Source organism: Micromesistius poutassou (assembly GCF_964030765.1).
Source record: "Micromesistius poutassou genome assembly, chromosome: 12".
Taxonomy (NCBI): domain Eukaryota; kingdom Metazoa; phylum Chordata; class Actinopteri; order Gadiformes; family Gadidae; genus Micromesistius; species Micromesistius poutassou.
In genome coordinates, this window is record NC_140282.1 from 1,633,007 (window position 1) to 1,654,035 (window position 21,029).

The 21,029-nt window shown below is 45.1% G+C and overlaps 1 protein-coding gene across 1 annotated transcript in view; it reads left to right on the forward strand.

The window, feature by feature from the left end:
• Positions 1–20,742, forward strand: part of LOC311356087 (uncharacterized protein) — a gene marked incomplete at its 5' end in the record, with an annotated part of 61,581 nt that extends 40,839 nt beyond the window's left edge. The window contains one exon of the mRNA XM_084475865.1: positions 19,599–20,742. Within this exon, the coding sequence (XP_084331991.1) occupies positions 19,599–20,411 (813 nt within the window). The 3' untranslated portion in view covers positions 20,412–20,742. The remainder of the gene's footprint in view (positions 1–19,598) is intronic.
• Between the last annotated feature and the right edge of the window lie 287 nt (positions 20,743–21,029).

The window sequence follows — 21,029 nt, forward strand, 5'->3', positions numbered from 1 at the left end:
CCCTTCCTTCAAGGCATCCATGGTGACCTAAAGCTATTCCCATGCACATGACATGTTACGCATTTGAAATGTACATTATTGCATCTGCATATTGAGGACGGCTCTTCCTTCTGCCATGGATGAATTAATAAGGTCAGATCACAGCTCCGATTGGCTGGCCGTTCCCACCAGCCCAGCAGCAGCGGCAGTGGCAGTGGCCGTACCACCGGGTGCGTGTTGGCAGCCTCAGCGATACATGTCATTAGGAGGGCCCCAATCAAGACTCGGGGTGCCCACGTTATCGCTCCAAAACAAACAAAACAGAGGCTTGAAAGCCAAGCAAGCGGCAGCAGCACATGTCCGGTCGGCCCCTCTTCAAACACATGGGTGGTGCTGCTGCCACTGCGGAGCCGCGAGCGTGTTGTTCTTACTGGAATGCGTCGTCTATATATAGAGCGTCTTCCTACTCAAACAGAATAGCGTCAGGCCGGCACAAAGTTGAATGCGTACGGTTGCATGCAGTCACTGGTGGCTCATCACTGCTGCTGCGGTACCAGCTTGAGGCACGCATCAACTTAAACATTTTATTGTCCGCAGTGTTTCTCCTCGTGATGAGGGACAATTTGGGTTATTCATTTTGTCATTTGTTTTTTTTTTACTGAGTTTAAGCACACGGTTAACTGTTTGTGGGAATAGATGAGAGTACATCCATTGCGTTGTAAACTGAAGGGGCAGGCTGCAAAAACCGTAGGTTGGACGGAGTTGAAAGAAATCGATGGAACATCACGACATCCACATTTCAATAACGCAGACATTCTCTCTCCGTCTACACTTGTCCCTCGCTCGCTCTCTCTCGTACGGGATGATACAACCTGGTTACACCACGTGAGGGTTCAGCGAGGGGCCGTGCTGTAGCCTGCCAGTTCATGTTCTTCCAGGTGAGATGTGTCCCCTGATCTTTCACTGGGGGGAGTAAAGGGCTGAGCATACCAAAATGGAGTGGCGACAATTTAAGTGTGAACGTATAACAGCAAGCGACAGACATTAGCAACGATCATAGCGCTGCAGCCGTCGGACCTCTCTTGGTCTTGATTCTGCCTTTTATTGCTCAGTCCTCTCCCTCTCTCCCGCGCGGTGTATCCCTGTATCCCTGTGTATCCCCCTGACTCTTTAAAGCAAAGCCATCCAGTGTCGGGTCAAAGGTCAAGGGCCAGAGATGCTGGAGAAGTGGTTCAGCCTGCACTGCGATTGGTGGTGGGGCCATGGGGAGAGGCGAGAGAGACGGGGGTTCAGATATCAAGGGGGGGGGGGGGTTCGTGCAGAGAGGGTTTGATATAGGGTCAGGAGAAGAAGCAGCAGAAGCCAGAGGAGAGAGGGGGCGGTGTCACAACTCATCCCCAGAGATAACTGTGTGCTGTGGGGGGGGGGGGGGGGAGAATGCAGGCCATGTCCATGTCATAGACCATAAACAATATGGATGTAGCCATAGCCCAGTCCGTGACGTCAGCTATTGGTGTACAATACGTCCACTTCTGAAGCGGTAGATTTTATGCATATTGAGGGTGGGAATTTAATGGCTCATCTTAATTCCTTAAAAGGTGACATATTCTACCACCAGGTGTGAGTGTGATTAGCCGTTACAAGCCGTTTTGAAAATCTGCCTCTTCTGAAATCACAGGTGGGCGTGTCCACATAGATGTATGACGGATAGATGAGCAACGTTTGCTACAGTCCACTGGGTAGGCTGGTAGACTGATCTATCCAGCACACATCTACAGTATGTGGACACGCCCACTTGTGATGTCAGAAGTGGCAGATTTTCTAAACGGCTTGTAAGGGATAATCACACTCACACCTGGTGGTATGATATGTCACCTTTAATATGTCATAATATGGAGATGAACTAGCCACTGAGACCCTATATTTTTATTTATTTTTTTTGCTTCGAATTACGTGAAGGCAATAAATGTATTCCTATTGACCTAAAGTGGAACCGGGTCGTTCAGCAACTATCCATCACCCTGAACCACCTCCAGGTCGTTAGAGGAACCCCCGGTCGGTCTCTCCTGCCAGGGCTCCGTGAGCAGGCGGTCATGGCTGCCGCTCGGTCCCATGTAGGATGCCAGCTACACCACCTCGCAGATGTCTTCTCTCCATCGGGGGCTAGTGGGATTTTAATTGCATTCGTGTTCAGAGGGAGGATGGCGGCGGCGGAGGTGGATGGGTAGGGGCGGGGGGGCGGAGGGGGGATTGGATTGCATTTACATTTCGGTCATGACTGCCTGGGCTCGCAGGGTTCACAGATCAGAGAGCGGGGAAAACACAACGGGCTGGAGGCTAAACAACCTTGGGGGAGGCACACCTGCGGTCGTTAAGGCATCATGTCTTTGACTCAGAGCTGCCGCGCCGCGGTGCGCATCATCAAAAAGCGTGGTATCATCAGAAAACCGCAAACGCATGAATATAAATGATGTGTCTTTTCTTTTTATTACATTAATAACCTGGTAACGCACGCGCACACACACACACACACACACACACACACACACACACACACACACACACACACACACACACACACACACACACACACACACACACACACACGCGCACACACTTCACTGAATCTTGACGATTCTGCGGAATGCGCCAACATCTGCATAATACAACAAAACTAATTTGCCGTTTCCCCACTGTTCTTGAGACCCGCGAAGAGGAACATGCTCATCGCTCTCCTCGTGAACACAGCATAATCATCCAGGATTTATGCTTCCAGCTTGTATCAAATTAATTGTGCATGGACTGTGAAGGGTCGAGAGAATATCTCATATAAATGGATTTCACCTTGTCATCACACAATCACATGGACTAAAAATACCCCTCTCATTTTCCTCTCTTTATCCCAGGAAAGAGTGCACTGCCACTGGATACATGGCTCATGTGATCGCTAATTTACATGTGGCAGTGTTAAATGATATCATCAGCATTATAATTACTAGCAGTAATTACTACTATTCATAAAATGCAGAGTAGTAGACGTAGTCGTAGTAGTGGTAGTAAAATAGTAGTAGAAGTAGCAGTTTGTGGTTTTAGTACTACTTTTATTAGAAATACTATTTATGTTATGACTTGCTTTTTGTTGTTGGGCTGTTGAGTTTCTTATGAGTTCTCTATTGATTCCCGAGGATAACATACTTTATATACATCAACGGTTGGGCTGTTTCATTAATCATGTTGTGAAGGGTGTCAGGACAATGACAGATGGCATTGTTTGGGCGTGAACATGGTATTGATGGTTCAGTCATATCCAATCCACTCGACTACATAACCAGGGGAAGACTTGACCTATTGGCATGTAGAAATGTAACCGTTTCAAAAAAAACACCACCATTTAGTTGTATTTAATAAGCTAATAATGTTCCTAATTTATATGTGGTTTTCCACCATTTACGCCATATTATATATTTGTGTACTTTGGTACATTGAGTATAAAGGCCATGTCCTCAATGAGATTGGACCAGAGAACCGTCTCAAAAGTACTACTTTTACACCGTTTATAATATGGAATGTTTTCATGCTCTACATAGCAGTGTTCCCAAGCAAGGCATTGACAAAGTAGCTGGCTGGAAAACCCAGAAGAGGTATTTCTTCGATCATTACCAATTAGAGGGTTCCGCGCAAAAGATTGTTGTTGCTCTTAATGCAGTTTCTTTGTGGAGGGCGGCAGGGGATCCGGGGAACAGACTGGTGCACGAGTCACCAGCATACCTCCCATTGATTACCCTGGTAGATATTTACATTGTTGTGGAAAATAGAACACTTAAACTCGAGCAAGAAAAGAGATCAGGAAAGCATCGATTAAAGTTAAAGACCTTTATTTCGAACTTCAAGAAAGTCGTACAAAAAACCACAAAGTTCTGCAGAACACCTGTGTTTTCAACTTCAGCAAACTGTTATTTATTGTCTCGCTCAGATTTTTTGGTTTTTATTGTCTCGCTCTGTGATTCCTCCCATAAGCTCCAAGCTAGAGTTATTATCAAACAATGCCCATACACAGCTTCAACATCAACCAACTTCCTTTTTTTCCCTAGTTCATGGTCTTCAAGCACAACTTGGTTTTCCACGTATTGGTGTCAAACCTATCACAGTTTCCCTCATTCTTTAACCTTGCCTTCCTAATCCATTCATTGCCAACACAATCTAATCATAAGGTTGTCTTGAGCTCATCAGAAAAATTATATTGTTCAAGGAATATGAGTAAATACTGGTGGCACAAAACATTGGATGACCTTTTTAAGAAGCCAAAAGACCCAAAGACTGCGTTTTCCACGCTTAGCCAATATATTAACTAATCCTTCTAAGGGTATATTCAAATTCTCCCACAACATCTAGCTGGTTCATAGTTGTGTCTGCTGAATAAGCCTGGTCTTAGTAGCTTGACCAAATGATTTGGTAACCCTCTGTTCAGTTTTTACTAGTGGGTTTGTGATGTGAAGCAGCAGTTGGACGTTTCACACTGTATTATTTTACCACTCTGGCTGATTTCAGTTTAAAGTAAAGTATGGTATATTCAGCATTAATACTGGCAGGTGGAAGCAGTCTGGAACTAAGTCTTGGGAGGTGTAACACCTTCTGGTACTTATATACTGGTAGATTTTTTGTACAAAAAGAAAAACTGGACTGGACTGGGTCCCTCTTCAACATGGATTCATAAGGCTTATGAGGCCATCTCATGTGTGAATTAACTGATTTTAGTCACTTAAAAAGGTCTGTCCCATTTAATCACTGATATTATTAAGAAGTTGATATTTAAAGTTCAAAATAAGATGACTTCCGCACATAAAAAGAAAACCACAAGAAGTACTCCTCAACATTTCTGTGGGTATGCCAAGGAAGATTAGGTCAGCTGTGGGTTGGAGATATCTCAAAGAGAAACACGCTGGAAGTGGTCATCCAAGCTTCCTGGGTAAGACGGTATTGGCAGGCAACGCCAGGACTGTTGTCAATAGCGCAGAGCTCATGTTTTTCCTAACGCTTTGCATTACCACTGTGGCAAAGCTATGCGCTCTGTCTTTAAAGACACACCAGACTGCAAGCTCCTGGCCTCCTGCAGCAGCGTGTTCCCAGCTTCTACCGGATCACAGCTGGACGTGCACATAGGCTGAAGTCACATATATATCGAGGTCGGCACACACACACACCCACACATACACATACATACACACACACACGCGCGTGCGCATAGCGACTAGAAGTCAAAGACAAAGACGTATGGAGGGAAGCGGGGAAGAGCCGGCTTGGCAGGGGCCCTGTAATGAGAATAATGACCGTGTCAACATGAAAAGATGGATGGCACGGAGAGAAAGGAGCAGAGGAATAGAGGAAAGGAGCCTCATCCACGAGCGGGCAAAAGGGAGTGGTTGACGGCAAAGCCTGTAAATCCATTTGGTTCTTCAGACATGGAGGAAGAATGGAACTGACAACGGCTTGCGGGGCCTGGCGCTCCATAGAGTGGAGACCAGAAGGAGAGAGAGAGAGAGAGAGAGAGAGAGAGAGAGAGAGAGAGAGAGAGAGAGAGAGAGAGAGAGAGAGAGAGAGAGAGAGAGAGAGAGGGGGAGAGTCGAGGCAAAATAAATAATGTGTCACCAAGCGGGAGGAGGGGGAAGCCGAGGCAGGAGCTGTCAGAACTCTGCTGCTGTGTGTAGATTAAATCTGTGGCTATTTAAAGAGGGAAAGCACGCCAGAGCCCCTACCCCGGCAGACACCGCCGCCGCCGCCGTCCACACCCCTTCCTGCCCCTTCGCTGTGACATCACCGGCAGTCATCACCTCACTGTGTCGGGGGTGAGGACGGGGGACGGGGCGGGAGAGAGACGAGAGTTGGGGGGTGTATGACTAACTGAGCTAAACGGTTCTCGCCGCGCACTCACTGATGTCATGTATATTTTGTACGAGCGTTGCATAAAACCCAAGGTCAGATATACAGGACTTTTGCCTTGTGACTCAGAGCAGGGGGCGGTCATTGCACGGGGAAGTATAGAGCAGCGAATGAATCACACATTGGAGGATTTCTATTTTGTTAGCTTGTTTTTTAAATATCTTTCAGCTGCCAAGTTGGACGAACGGATCACTACAGGTTTCGTTTGGACGGCGTATCCGGGCTGCTTTCGTTCACAGACTGTGCCTTAATCTGGCAGACCCTGACGTCGTTATGCGATGGATGCTTGTGTTTGCTGTGCATCACTCAGGAGATGAGAAATGTACGTGCGACATTGTTTTGGTACACACACTCCTGTTTGCGCACACATTGTTTGTTGACAAGGAAATGTTTCAGTGTGCGTGCGTGCGTGCGTGTGCGTGATTAGGCTGACAGTGCGAGGGCGTGCATGCGTGTGCATGCGTGTGCGTTTGGTGACGGTCTAGGTCGATGGCTGTCAGCAGAGCCCCGCCATGCAGTCACATGGCTTGGATTGTTGTTCCCCATCCTTTACGTGACCCCCAGGCTGATGACACAGGCATCATTGCGTCCTGCTCTGCCAGCAGAACTGCAAGGCCTTCACCCCACCCCCACCCCCCTCCTCACACACCCTCTCTCTCACTTTCTCTGTCACTCCATCTCCTCCTCCCTTTCAGTCCACGGCAGTAGAACTCGCCGAGCGATGGACTCATTTGGACCCACTCAGTTATCTCTCTGTTCAGCCCTAAGAATCCTTCACGGCTTTTGTTGCCATCAATCAAACGCGGGCTGCCAAGGAGACAGAGACACTGAGGGGTGTCAAAACACTGTCCAAACCAAGAGGCTCATCCGTGTAGGGTTATGGCTCCACATTTACACATACACACACACGATTCTATGTTTATTTAATGTGGACGTTTTTCAAATGTTTTCCTGATGCCGGTGTGGAATGGTGTGTGAAAGAGCAGGCCTTGCATCAGTGAGTGCTCAGAGAATGACAGTTATTGCATCATCAAGCCGGAGAGAAAAAAAAAAAAAACAGCAGAAACTAGGATTGGAGGAGGCGTTCTCACTTGCAGGCTGCGAACATGGGGTTCAGGCTCCACTGAAAATTGCAGGCGAGGACAAATAAACCGGAGAGGCTCGTCTAAAAAAACACTTCATGAATGTTTTCCAGCAAATGGCCCGAGCCAGCTTCCCGACTTAACGTCTACCTGCTAATTGGATGCTTGGTTTGACCTCACACTAGTTTGATTCCAATGCCAATGTTTGAATTACGAATAGACTGTGGGACTGCAATGTCCTCCTTCCTTCCAGCAAGCCTTTCTAGTCTTGTCAAAGTCTTTGGAGAGTCCCAGCAGAGACCGACATGCAGCCATCTGTTGTCAATGTACAGATTCATAAAACGTGTATTTTGTTTTCGGAAATTGTACCGTTATGTTCCCCAGATAACATCCTCTATTGCTCCAGAAAAGACAAACACATTGAATGTTTGGAAGTGACTTGCCACAACACTTTGGTGAAGAATTTGGTGCATTGACAGATTCCATGCCCTGAAATATATTCTGTCAAATCCGACTGTGCCGCCGAAACCCTAAAAAAGAATCTATGCTTTAAAAAAGATGCATACAATTCTAAGCACCCTCTGAGAATGTTGCGTTGTGGGACAGGTGTGTTGGATTGATTGTGTGTTAGCCAGTCTGTCAGCAGGACTGTCAGTCGGCCACTCAGCCAGTCAGTCGGTCTGCTTGACTGTCACTCAGTGGGGTGAAAGTGTATAAAAAATGTAAGGATGAACACTCGCGGACATCCCCATCCTTGCCTAAATAGTTCATTTTATATACAGTGTATAAAAATATCGACTAGATCTATCTAGACTCTATCTAGATTCTATCTAGACCCAGTAGCATATGACTGCACAGTACATTCAATAATGGATATTTTGACATCTATCAAACATTGATATGTTTAGTATTATGGAGACTACCTGTCTCACTTTGAACTACAGGACATATTCTGTTCACACAATGCTGATTCTATCACGACTAGTGTGGGCTTATTTAATCTCCTGAATTACTTGTTGACAAAGTTCAGTCCATCCCATAGCTCCTCTCCGTTTTCTAATCCCAGGCCATACATATAAAGTGCAGATTTCAAATTGCAGTGGATAGGTAGTAGACACGATGTCCGTAGTGAATTGGATTTGTGTATGGGTGTTATATTATGGATAACCTTCAGAAAAGTGATGTGGGATGCAGATCGACTTCCCCGCCGGATTGATTTACATTGTGGCTTCAGCGGATACTGTGCTTTCGTGGTCACAAATTGATACTTTTTTTCCATTATATTTGTGTTATGCTTTCATAAAAGGATGATCTCGCCAAACCGTTATGCAAAATGAATGTTTAGGATTGACATACAAGCTATGCAAGCTCCACTCACTCTCAACAAAGACATATTTGCACATATGTATGTATGTATGTATGTATGTATGTATGTATGTATGTATGCATAATCGCTGGTCGACAGAAACGCTTATTGTACTGCATTATGAAGGGAACAATATGTATCCTTGACATCCTTAAAAAGGGGGCTCCAGTCCAAACTCACACTATCGGAGAGAGAGTTGTCTCCGCCCCCTCCTCCCCAGACTTGAAGCTTACGTGGGTTGCCAGGTTGAGCAGAGCACAACATTATATTTGAGACAAACGCTATTATTCTACTTTGACAACGTCAAGCGATGACGAGCCCCACACTGTAAGTTGATCAGCTCATGTAGTAGTTTCAACGTATTCATTGTTTTCAAATGATGCCAGCTCACGTGGCATCAGCCACAACATCCCTCCTGGCTCTAAGCTGCCTCCGCGTTTCAACAAACGCAGGTAGAATCTAGTACCATCTCAGTTGATCCAGTTTGTTCGTCTGCTTCCATGGCTGCAGCACGGTGTGTTTGCGTGCCAATTTGTTTCATATCTGGCAACCGGGGCTGGTCTGAGAACAGTGAGTCATAACACAGAGGCCAAAACAACAACAAACGTTCTGACCCGCAACGGAAATTTCAAAGGAGAACATACTGGCATTGTTGTTGGAGAGGCCAGTGTTCCTACATACATCTACGATTCCAAGAAAATACCCCCCCCCCCCTAAAAAGAGACGTTAGATTTTTTGGCAGGAGGTTTCTGTATGTATGTATGTATGTATGTATGTATGTATGTATGTATGTATGTATGTATGTATGTATGCCTGTGTGTGTGTGTGGGTGTATGTATGCCTGTGTGTGTGTGTGTGGGTGTATGTATTTATGCCTGTGTGTCTGTATGTGTGTATGTGTGTATGTATGCCTGTATGTCTGTGTGTGTGTGTGTGTGTGTGTGTGTGTGTTTGTGTGTACGTGCTAATGTTGTATGTAACACACATGGATATGTATGGATGCATATGGATATGTATCTTTGTGTATATACACAAGGGGGGAGGATGAAGGTAGACGGGGACCACAGCCCTCCTGTTTTCCTCTCGCTGGGCGGGGCTGGCGAGAGAGGACCGCTTCCTCCCCCACATCACACCCTCCCCCATGCCAACTCTGTAGCCTATAATTACCGCGAGAAACCTGCGAGAGACAATCATAATTGTTGCGAAGGAAAATAGCAGGGCAGCGTACACTGCTGTACGCGCAGTGCCCGAGCTCTCGGTGAACACACAAGGATTTCCCAAAGCTTCCAGAAAGGCTTCGAGCAATCAATACGTTTCAGTGCTTATGTATTTCCAATACCCCATGAATGGAGGTGACGCGTACGCATTGACTGATTGTTTTCACCACGAAACCGCAGGGGGGGGGGGGGGGGGGGGGTAGGGGTTAGCATGATGCTAAACATGTAACCGTAGGAAAGTGTTAGGCTGGCCGTTTGAGATTTAGCATTCAAGGCTGCCTGTGTGGCATCAAAGGTGCGTTTGTTGCAGAAGGGGCTAAACCTTAGTTTTGAAATACAACACAGCTCACATCAGTCTCCAAACTCTCCAGCGTTTTTTTTTGTTTTTTTTACCTCATTCACGATATTCAAGTAGTGCCCTCATGACGAATGCTTGATCAATAAGAGCCTAGCTTGAATCAGAATTCAGCCCACTGTCCGACAGGGATTAGACGCTTATTGAGTTATGATAACTCATGGTCAGCAGCCCAAGGAGTTGACAACAGAAAGAAAAACTATAGAAATATATGTCCAGTCCACCTAGATATGTGAAGATATCACCTAGATATATGTTAAGATCTTAAGAGCACTACCTCAACACGCACACGCGCACACACACACACACACACACACACACACACACACACACACACACACACACACACACACACACACACACACACCGCTTTCTGCTGAGAAATACTCTGAATATGACCTGAATGGCCAATGCATGCCCCTCTTAACAACATCAGTCACAACTAAAAGGAGAACCGACCACTCCTTATGCGCTCTGGTCAGCAACATGCGGTAACAAGCACAGCAGAACGCACCGCAATAGAGAGGGCGGGGCTAGCGAGTGAATCCGTCACACCAGCAGGTAGGTATGCGGGGCTTCCAGATGGTGGCCTCGCGGGGAAAACGTCTCCTTGGGATTTTGTTTGCAAATAGACTGTCTCCGTCCAAAAAGTCAGCGGCTTCTCGCAGCCCCGACGTCTGACTTCCGTTCTCAACGCCGCGCTTTAGGAAGCGCCGTATCTATAATAAAGTCGCGGGCTGGAAGACGTCCCGTTGCTTGGCGGCGGCGGCGGGGAGGGAGAGAGAGAGAAAGGGGGGGGGGGGGGGGGAGAGAGTGAAAGTGACAAGCTGTGACAGGTGTGTCAGTCCACGGCCGACCGCTCCACACATTGTCACTGATAGAAAACGCGGAGAGCCCGCTGGAAGCAATGACAAATAGTTTTGCAATATAGAAGTAAGGATAACAGCGCAATGTCAATATCAGCAGGCTCTATTGTGGCGCTGAAAGAGCGGTGCGCGCTGGAGCCCCTGAGCCCCTCAACTTTCCGTTTAGGAGCGTGCGTCGCTATATTGGTTATTTTCTCTTCAAAGGCTTGACGCTCCCACTTCTGCTCCCCCTCTTCCATTTCCCAGCTTCCTTCCATCTTGTCTTTCTGAAACGGCAACAGAGATTTATCACCCGGGTTCAAATAACCGCCTCGTCTGAAGTGCACCTATAGAGGTGATAGTAGGTTACAAAGAAGAGACATCTAAGACAAATATATATATCTATATATATATATAGATATATATATATACTATCCTATATATATCCTGCGTTATTTGGATGACGCAACTAGTTTGCCGAGCAAGTTAGTTAGTGTCTTGTTGTGATCTCAGTTCTAGATTAACATTCATCAGTTTAACTGATTAAAAATATTTGCAGGAGACACAGGAGTCCCCCCAAAAATATTTTGTAGAGAGATATTCAGAGAGTAGTTTATTTTTTATTGTAAACATGGCGGCTCCAGCTTTCAGGTCTTACCGGAGAAGGTGTGAATGTGGAGTGCAGCTGAGAGTCTTGTGTGCGGAACATTGATTAAAACACAAGAAGGGGGTTCTTCACGTTGAATCAGATAAGATTGCAGACACTGGGTCTAACATAATTGACTTTGGAGCCGTCTTTGTGAACGAGCGTTTAAAGCCTTTACCATACGTACACATTATGTTAGGTTTAATGAGCGCAGGAGGCTACACCATGCGTCTCATCAATGTAAATAAATATTTAAAACTTAATCGACATTCATTTAGATGAGAGACACCATTGGTGGTTTTCGATCTAGTATGCGGTAAGTTATTATAAATGTGCTATTTTCTCTTCAGAGCAATATGTTTAAATCTGTCTTTGTGCAGGTTCTAAAAAAAACCTTGATTTTTCAGAATTTGTATTTTCATGACCTTTTCCATGTACTTCTGTATTTAGATACATCCGCACCTCAGCCTGATAAATATTTAACTAAGACACTAATTGTTTGACGACAATGTCAACAGCTGTAGAGCTTGAGAGGGTTGACCTTATCCTTCAAATCCCTCATAAGTGATTGGAAAACAACAAGCGTGTAACAGTGGCTCTCACTCATCGCAGTGAGATGAGGAGGGTTAAACCCTCCTGTAAAAGCTTGTTAGAAAAATAAATAGCCTAGTCTCCAAGCAAGCTAACTACAGATGAGGGTAATGTATTATAGGATTTGGTGCAAGGAAAGCACACTCCAAACCTCCACGCAATAAAAGCTGTTGGTCCCACATTAGTAGTGCTGCCCGGTGCTTTGGCCAAGCGCTTTCAGTCCTGACCCCATGTTCAGCTACAACAAAATACCTGAAAGTGTCCCGAAGTACACTTATTACACTAGCAGTTGGGGCCGTAATGATATATTAAGTGTCAGTCAGTCAGAAAATGTGTTTTTCGGTTTGGAAGTGTGTCGGCTCTTTGCCGCTCTGTATGTTGTTTTCAGGATTACCGCGCACAGGTCTGGACAAGTGACAAGTGTTGGCAGTAACAACACTCGTCACAACAGCTTTCAGATTATCACACCTCCCGGATCTTGACTGAGACTATTAAAAAAGTGTAAAATAGTGTTAGTTCGCAACAGTGATAACAAGAAGTTGTGTTTTGTTAACCACATAAATCATTGAATGAAGAGACGATAGCAAACACTGACACACACTAATTTAAAATTGATAAATGTCGACAGGGGTCTTTACTCTCCATTACTTTGTTTTTGCAGATGCGTGACAGTTGCCTGATACATACTGGAAAGTATATCAATATTGAAAGGAAATTGCAACTGCCGCAATACACAACATGTACTGAGATCAGACAGCACCTTTCTATTCAATATTATTTCTGATTAATAAGGTTAACTTGGTGATTCTATGCTCACTGCTTTAGCTTTGTCTTAGAGATGGACTGTCATTTATTCCAGAAAGGAAATCGCTGGATTGGACTGAGCCTCCTCTTGCAGAACTTCTTCTGCTTCCAGAGAGATTGCAAAGGCTCAAGACCTTTTTCAACACACAGAGACCCAATGGAGGGGAACCTCGGTAAATGGCCCGTGTACAGGGCTAGTAGTTCAGTGGGGCTCACCCCAAGATGCTATACTGTAGCTGCCTGCAAAAGCCAAGCTCCCTCTCTGGCTTGTTCACCGAGTGTAACGCACAACCTGGTTTTAATTATCGTCAAAGCCTTCCAATAAACTCACTAGTTGCCAAACAGCAGGTGGGATGAGCTGGCCAGCGTAATTGCCTAAATTAAGCAACGTAGGGCTATACTGAAGGTGTTAGTATATATAAGTGGTTGGTTTTCCTTTGCCTCGAGGAAAGGGTTGACCTCTTACCGTCGTTCCCGGGGATAAATGGCGCCCATTAAAGCCCTGAAGTTGGTAATGGCGCTTTTGATTAGGGGGTTGGTCCTGTGCAGGCCGACCCTTGCTCTCTACCATCTCCATAAACATGAGTGACTCCGGAAAGATGAAAAAGCTGGAGGCATGTGTGTGAAGAAGTCTCACAGCCCCGTTTCGTGACAGGATAATTACAGCAGCGATGCGTCCTGAGAACCCTTCAAAGACCCCTTACTTCCTCTTGAAGACCACAAGCATCACGTCTCACCAATCAGGATGGCCGGGCGAAAATAAGATCTTCACTGTTTCATTGCCATTGTTTTCCTCCCTCTCACACGCAAACAAACACATACTGTTGGGCGGCAGTGGCTCAGGAGGTAGAGCGGGTTGACTGGCAACCGGAGAGTTGCAAGTACAATCCCCGGTGTCTCCTAGATGAGTGTCGAGGTGCCCCTGACCAAGAGACCTAACCCATACTAATCCCAATGAGCTGTCTGTTGCTGTGAATGGTTGATAGTGATGTCAGTCTGGGGATGTATGTATGAATGAATGGGTGTATGAATGTATGCTTTGAGTGGTTACAAAAGCACTACATAAAAGTAGTCCATTTACCATTTACACACCCACCATTAACAATAAAACCAGCTGGATGATAACTGATTTAATATGACCAACAACTCAAGCGACCAACATTTTAGTGCTTGAAATAGTGGCACTGTAAAAGTAGACTGCAGTATCAGTGACGGATACTTCCTATGTTGAACTCCTGCAAATAGCACTGTGAAGTACTCAAGAGTCCTCAAAGGCTAATGTACACAGCACAGACGACTGGTATCAAACCAAGACTATTGGTCTGAAGTGTGTGTGTCTGAGTGTGTCTTTATACGGTTTCACATGCTCCCCAGGCACACAGTTCCCCAGGTGTTCTGCTTTCTCCACCTCAGAGACATTAAGGTAAGGGCACTTAGCGCCACAGTAGAAAGCCTTCCTGCTCATCGACCCCACGCATGCTAAATAAGGCGTTGGTAAATAAAGGATGGCTTGATGGGGAATACTGTTGCCTCCCGGCAAAATATGGGGTTTACCTCTTAGTTTTTTGATATGCAAGTTATACCTGTGTGCTTTCTAGTTTGCCACCCCCGAACCCATGCGTCTTAGGGAACACAGCAGGGGGTTCCGATTTATTTGCTGCGTAAAACTCGATTGTCGGACCAGTCCGTAAGGAGAATGCACTTTTGATAAAGGGACATGCATAAACATTGTGCAATTATTTACACCTACATTACGGAGAACACTATTGATTTTGAAAGTAGGAGCCATCTGTGGTTTGTGAACATATACTGTAGTGACTTCAGTGAATTGCTTGCCGCTGCCGCCGCCGCCGGGAGAGATGAAGTGGTATCAAACTAAATGGGAGTGCACATTTGGTTTCAACCCCTGTTAGAGAGTAGAGCTCAATTGGGCGCGAACAGGAGAGGGCTGCAGAGATGGGGAGAAAGCTGCAGGAACTAAAAACATTAAAACAATATTTGCAAACATTTTATCTTGCAGCCAGCATGCCAGGCCATTTGGATAATTGCAGAAACATTTTCCTAACTTGCATGAACTGCTTGCAGCAAGTTAAACGCTTGCACAGGAGCAGGCTCACAATTAATTGTAACGTTGAGAAATGCTTACAGTTTAATTTATTCCCTAACATTTATTTATATGGGTCCATTGATCCATATGGGAAATAAATTATTTCCTAACGCTGGAGGCTTGGTAATTAGTAGCCTATTTTTTTTGTTGCTTCCCTCAGTATACTTATACAGTGATTATATAAATAATAGGTGGGATAGGGACAGATAGAGACGGACAATTTGAAGACCATAGAATCCTCCATTCTGTTTCTATCAATCCAAAAATATCCCCAAGTTAACAGTTTAAAAAACTAAACGAGACAAGAAAGCGATTACTCCCCTCTCTTTAAATGACTCCCTGTGTGTCTGATTATTATGGCAGAGATTATTGATCAATAGGTCCAATATTACTATTGTGCTTGGAAAGCTTCCATTGCCTGTGCATCAAGCAAAATGAAACCAGGGACCAGTCTGTTCACATTGAAACACATCTGTTCCAACAACGGTGAAGTATTGTTGGACACAGATGGTGAAGTTCTCAGACAAATCATAGAATGCTTCAGACTGTTCCGGTTTCTTGTGTTGAATCGATTTTTGCAACATGCATTACACATCACAATTTGAACTCCACTATTATCGTCAATGGTCGTTTCTAATGAACGTCGACATGAGTACCGGCGGCCTCTTCGGAGGAATACAGGCGGGCTTCCACTTGTGATGAGTTAAGCGTGAGTCTAGGTAGAAGGGAATATAAGAGAGAGGGGGTCTTGTAATGGATGTGGACAGCACCCAGATCACTACTGTGGCAGAGACGAGACTGTTCAAAGAGTTTTTTCCAGTTTCTTTTTTACATTATCGACCATCACTCAGTGTTAGATTACGTTCAGTCTGTCTTTCCCATCACTGTACAATTCGGTCACTGTCAGGGCCCCCCAAGTGTCCTTCATTCACTCCAGCCCTCAATTACCCAGAGCGATCATAAAAGACAGGTGATGAGGTGCAGCAACGGACCCAGGCAGACGTGCTGCGTGGAAGTCTTTCTTGTTAAGGCCCCCACAACGAGCCTCGGAATCACTCGCTCCTGCTGACCCACTGCTGTAAATGTTACTCTTTTGATAGCTGACAGATACGGTGGTGGAGACAAAACCATCATGTGTGTCTTTTATCACTGAAGCACAACCATAAAGAAGGACCGATTATATGGTGTAGGATCATGGGCACATGGAACGGTTTGCTAGCTTCTGTCAAAGCAGCCTTTTTGTTCAAGGAAAAAAAAAACAAGTGTTTAGAAATGCTGCATGGATTGCACCAGATGTTCCTGCTGTATTCTATAGCTTCCTGAATGTTTGACATCATTAAAAGCTTCTAGGCGTTGAGGCTTTGATTGGTAGGCGTTGTTTGCACAACTGGGCATCTCTTGTGCAAGCGAGGATAGGAGGAAAATACATGCTGTTGTGGCAGAAATAAAAAGCAGTCTCTGTTGGAGGAAGGAAATGAAAGGAAGCATAATATGATATGCAAGTTCTAAAGTAGGGAGAAGTGTTGATGGTGCAAAAAAGTATAATGGTATAGAGAATGCGCAGTGGTTTTTGAGTTTTGTATGTTTTGTCATTATCTTGTAGCGGTGCCATCTTTCTTGGGAAAGGTCCAAGGCTAAATGATCATAATCAATGCACCAACCACTGATAAGCAAGTGATTTGCCGATGATGTCCGGACATTATTGTTTGCATTTACTTTATATACTCTAATGCAGGACTATAGATTGGTTTCAGAGGTATAAATATTTAGTTTTTGCAGAAGTATTCTCACTCCCATAAGAAAAATGAAACAGACCATGCAGTCTTTGTTCTATCCAGGCCCTGTTGCAGACATTAATTCCAATAAACCCTAGCAGATAATATGCAAGTTTAGTGCTAATCGCATAATTATTCAGAAAGTTCAACTTGAGCATTTTCTATACTCATTGTGTTGTTTCTATATCAAACACGGCGAGTCGCCTTGGTAATGTGATCGTGTTCATCCAGCCCCTGCACCAATCTGCTTACACAATCATTCACTTTTATAGCACAATCGTCACATGTTCTCCTCTGGGAAACCAAAGTCACAGATTATTGTTCAGTGTTGCTGCATTGGACCCATCTGTGACCTCAAAAGACTGGGTACAGATGTCATTCACGGTGAAACAACGAACAAAAAGAAGAAAAGGGTTGCTGGTACGTCCGTCCGGTGTGAAAGGTCTGTCATAGCTTACAGTTTACTGTCTACGAGCACAAAAGGGATTTTTAACGATCACCCTCATGAAAGGATCACCCTAATGATTGACTGAAAGTAATTTAACACTCAGATGATGTTGAGCAGGATGGAGGGGGACAGTTGCGTTGTTTTTTTTCCCTCAAACCGTATTATTACTCCAATTAAATCAATAGACAAAGAATGCTGTAAGAGGATCTCTTGTTCCAGGTTCATATAAATAATAGTGGATGTATTAGCTCAGCTGCGGATGCATATTGGTCACACATTTGACAGATTATCATTTGACAATGGGAAAAAAACACCAAACACATTTCTAAAGATACAAAAGCTTGGTTAGTTCACCAAAAAAATAAAAAATAAAATTTTCAATGACATTCATGAGTATGAAGCAAATCAGACTGAAAACAGCATTAGAAGCATTAGCAGATTAGAACAGTCATTCAGCACTGGTCCCTTTCAGCGGTGCCAATGAGGAAAAGCATAGCCTAGATAGTCTGTAGTTATACCGTACCAACACTGGCAGACCCCCAGGGCTCCTTGGCTGAGTGTGCCATGCAAGCACACGTTTCCAGGCACTGATCCATACAGACACAACACGCAGCCACCAGTATGGGGGAGGGCTGAGGAAAACGCATCATATCTCGTATCTCTCCGATCGTAGATGGTTCAAGTTGGTAGTGCAGTCGACTGAACTCAACCAAGTTCAGCTGAAAGCTGAAAGCAAAATATACCGAAGGAGAATGAATTGTGTGATTGCGTTTTTAATCTAGGTAAGGAGTAATCAAGAAGCCACTTCAAGATGGGCAAATTAGTCCGACTGCACCATAGGTCATACTGGGTTTGCGATAAACACAATAAGTATGGCTCATTTAAATCATATTCTACTTTTGAAGTCTGGGTTATAGGGCTGATAATCACACTTCTCAAATTGTGATGCAAAAGGAATAGGAATACCAATCCCACTTCAGACACGAAGCCATAACACGAGTAAGGCTTCATTGTCGTTGAATCGAATTTCAAAGGCTCAAGATCACATTTCACAAATCTCTGGGTAGAACCTCACTTTGGTTGGCATTCAGCAGCAATTATGTTCCAATTCAACGTGTGCATGTTCTCTGAAAACTTTCCCTGTTTCAAAACACTTGGCTTAATTGCAAAATGGCTGAAGGAAATGTATCATTTAGCTGGCGACAGGAAGCCTGAGTGTTTTCATTTTACAATGGATTGTTTTTGAGCCCAGAACACGCTGATTAAAGGTTCTAAAATGTCGAGTATTAGGGGTTGAATGTGATGTGTCGCCGGCGAGTAATCCGCGGTGTGAGCGAAAGTGCTTTTTATTCACAAGTGGCGCCGTGGCTGCTGATGCCTGAAGTATGGAGGTTAATTGAGACAACATAAAAAAAAATTAAATCATTTCACAATAAACATTCATGCCGCACCGTAGCCTACAGGGAAAGTGCCCGCCATCACGTGAAATTATTTTCTGACAGTATACTGACAAACAAATTATTAGGCAGTTCTGTGTGCGAGCGATTGTGAAGGGAAGACACCCATTTGTTTCTTTAATCTTTTTTTTATATCAAAATTGATCTGGACTACACCATGGGGCAAGACAAATTAGTAGCTCGTAATCTTTCAAGCCCAGTGAACAACAGTTTGGCCATTTGAGTTGTTTACCAACACTTGGTGCTGTGGAATTCAATCAGTGTACTCTCCCTGCCTCAGTCAGACTGAGTGGGTGGCTAATCCTGCACTCGAAACGGAGGTTGTGAAGATAAGTGTAGCCGCGTGTAAAAGTAATGTAATAAACTAAACTTTGGCCCAGTGCCAGCTCAGGTCATTGTAGCCATTCTCACCTATTAAAAACTTAACCAGGGATGCAACGATTACACGATTAATTGAGCCAACTAAAAAATGATCTTATCAAATTTTGACAAGCGATTATCTGTTATTTATCAAATAAAGTACAAGTACAAATAATACAATTTGCTGCTTAATGTTTCAGTTTAATTCTTGGTGTAGTTGTAATAGTTAATAGTAGTAATAGTTTTTAATTTAAGACATCACTTTGGACTCTGGTAACTTGAGATGGCATTTGCTATTATTTACGACATTTGATTGATTATATAACTGATCAAAAATAATGGTTTGATTAATCCACTATAAAAATTTCCGTCAGCTGCAGCCGAGGACATTTAAACGAGGACAATACAACCCTGATCAAGGCATCTGAAATGAAAATGATACCCACTTGCATTGTACTAGAAGCTAATCCTCTCTCTCTCTCTCTCTCTCTCTCTCTCTCTCTCTCTCTCTCTCTCTCTCTCTCTCTCTCTCTCTCTCTCTCTCTCTCTCTCTCTCTCTCTCTCTCTCTCTCTCTCTCTCTCTCTCTCTCTCTCTCTCTCTCTCTCTCTCTCTCTCTCTCTCTCTCTAGGTGGTGGGTCAGATTGACAAGCTCACGTCAGACTTTGACTTCGACCAGGACCCCGACGACTGGACGGTGGCCACGGCCAGCAGTACGTCCAGCAGCGAGCGGGGCCTGGGCGAGGCCTTCCGGCCCGACCCCCTCAACCCCGACGTGCTGTCGGACAGCTGGGAGTTCTGCAGCTACCTGGAGGCCACGGCCGCCGCCGCCGCCGCTACGCTCAGGCCGGGCGACCCCGCCCAGACCCAGACGCCCGGCAGCCTGTCGCCGCCCCCCGCCGCCACCACCACTGCCTCGGCCTACTCGCAGATGAACGGCGGGCTGCCCATCCCCAACGGCCCCCGCATCATCACGCCGGACTCGTCCAGCGAGGAGGCGAGCAGCTCCACCCACAGCCACAAGCCGCGGGAACGCGTGCGCTTCAGCGACAAGATCCTGTACCACGCGCTGTGCTGCGACGACGACGAGGACAACGACGAGGAGCAGCAGGCGGCGGGGGCGGACGACGACGAAGAGGACAAGAGCGGCCGGGCGACGCCGGACAGCGACGTCGAGACGAGCCCCCTGGCCAGCTCGTGCGCCACACCGAGGCGTTCCTACTCCGAGCACTCGCTCCACTATCCTCACTTTCTGGACCCCTCGTACGTCCCGTCCCCGGCGAAGGCGTCGACCGGAGCTCACACACTACCCAGGAAGGGTCTTTTGAATCCGGGCTGCCGTAAAAAACTGCTACGAAACAGCAGCACACAGACAGTATCGGACAAGAGCACCCAAACTGTACTGCCCTATATTCCAACCAAACAGAAAACCAAGGACCACTGAGAAAAAGCATTACCATAGAACACGCGACACGGACTGTGTACTATTTAATATTAAATACATAGATCATAGATTAATACGCAAATAAATTGATTACTAAATAAATAAATGATATATGGGAAATCACTTGACTACCTAAAGTCATTCCAAGGCTCAGGGAAAACTCGACAATATAAAGGCAGTGAAAGAGAAAAACGTATCGGAGGACCAAAAGGCTTGTGCCTATTATAATGTTGAAAAGATATGTTGAATGGATTCCCTATGTGTAATTATTTGCAAAATGTATTGAAATAACAAAAGCAATCTTCTTCTTTTTCTAGGTCTGACGTTTAAAGTGTTCAAAAAAAATTGCAAGTGTGAAGAGGTTATTTCTCCTCCTGATACACTAGTATAAATTGAAGAAAAAAAAAAACATTAATAATATAATGCTTGTTCCCTTATTGTGGATACAAAACTCTGCACATCCTTGTTCTCTGAATCTGTATAAACATTGTCTTTTTCATGTTCCAATTATTTCAAATGTCAAGGGGGACTGCTGCGTTCGCTGGGGGTACGTATCAAGATGCACATCATGTGATCGCTCCTCTCTTTGATGTCGGCCAAACCCAGTCGGAGAGCAGG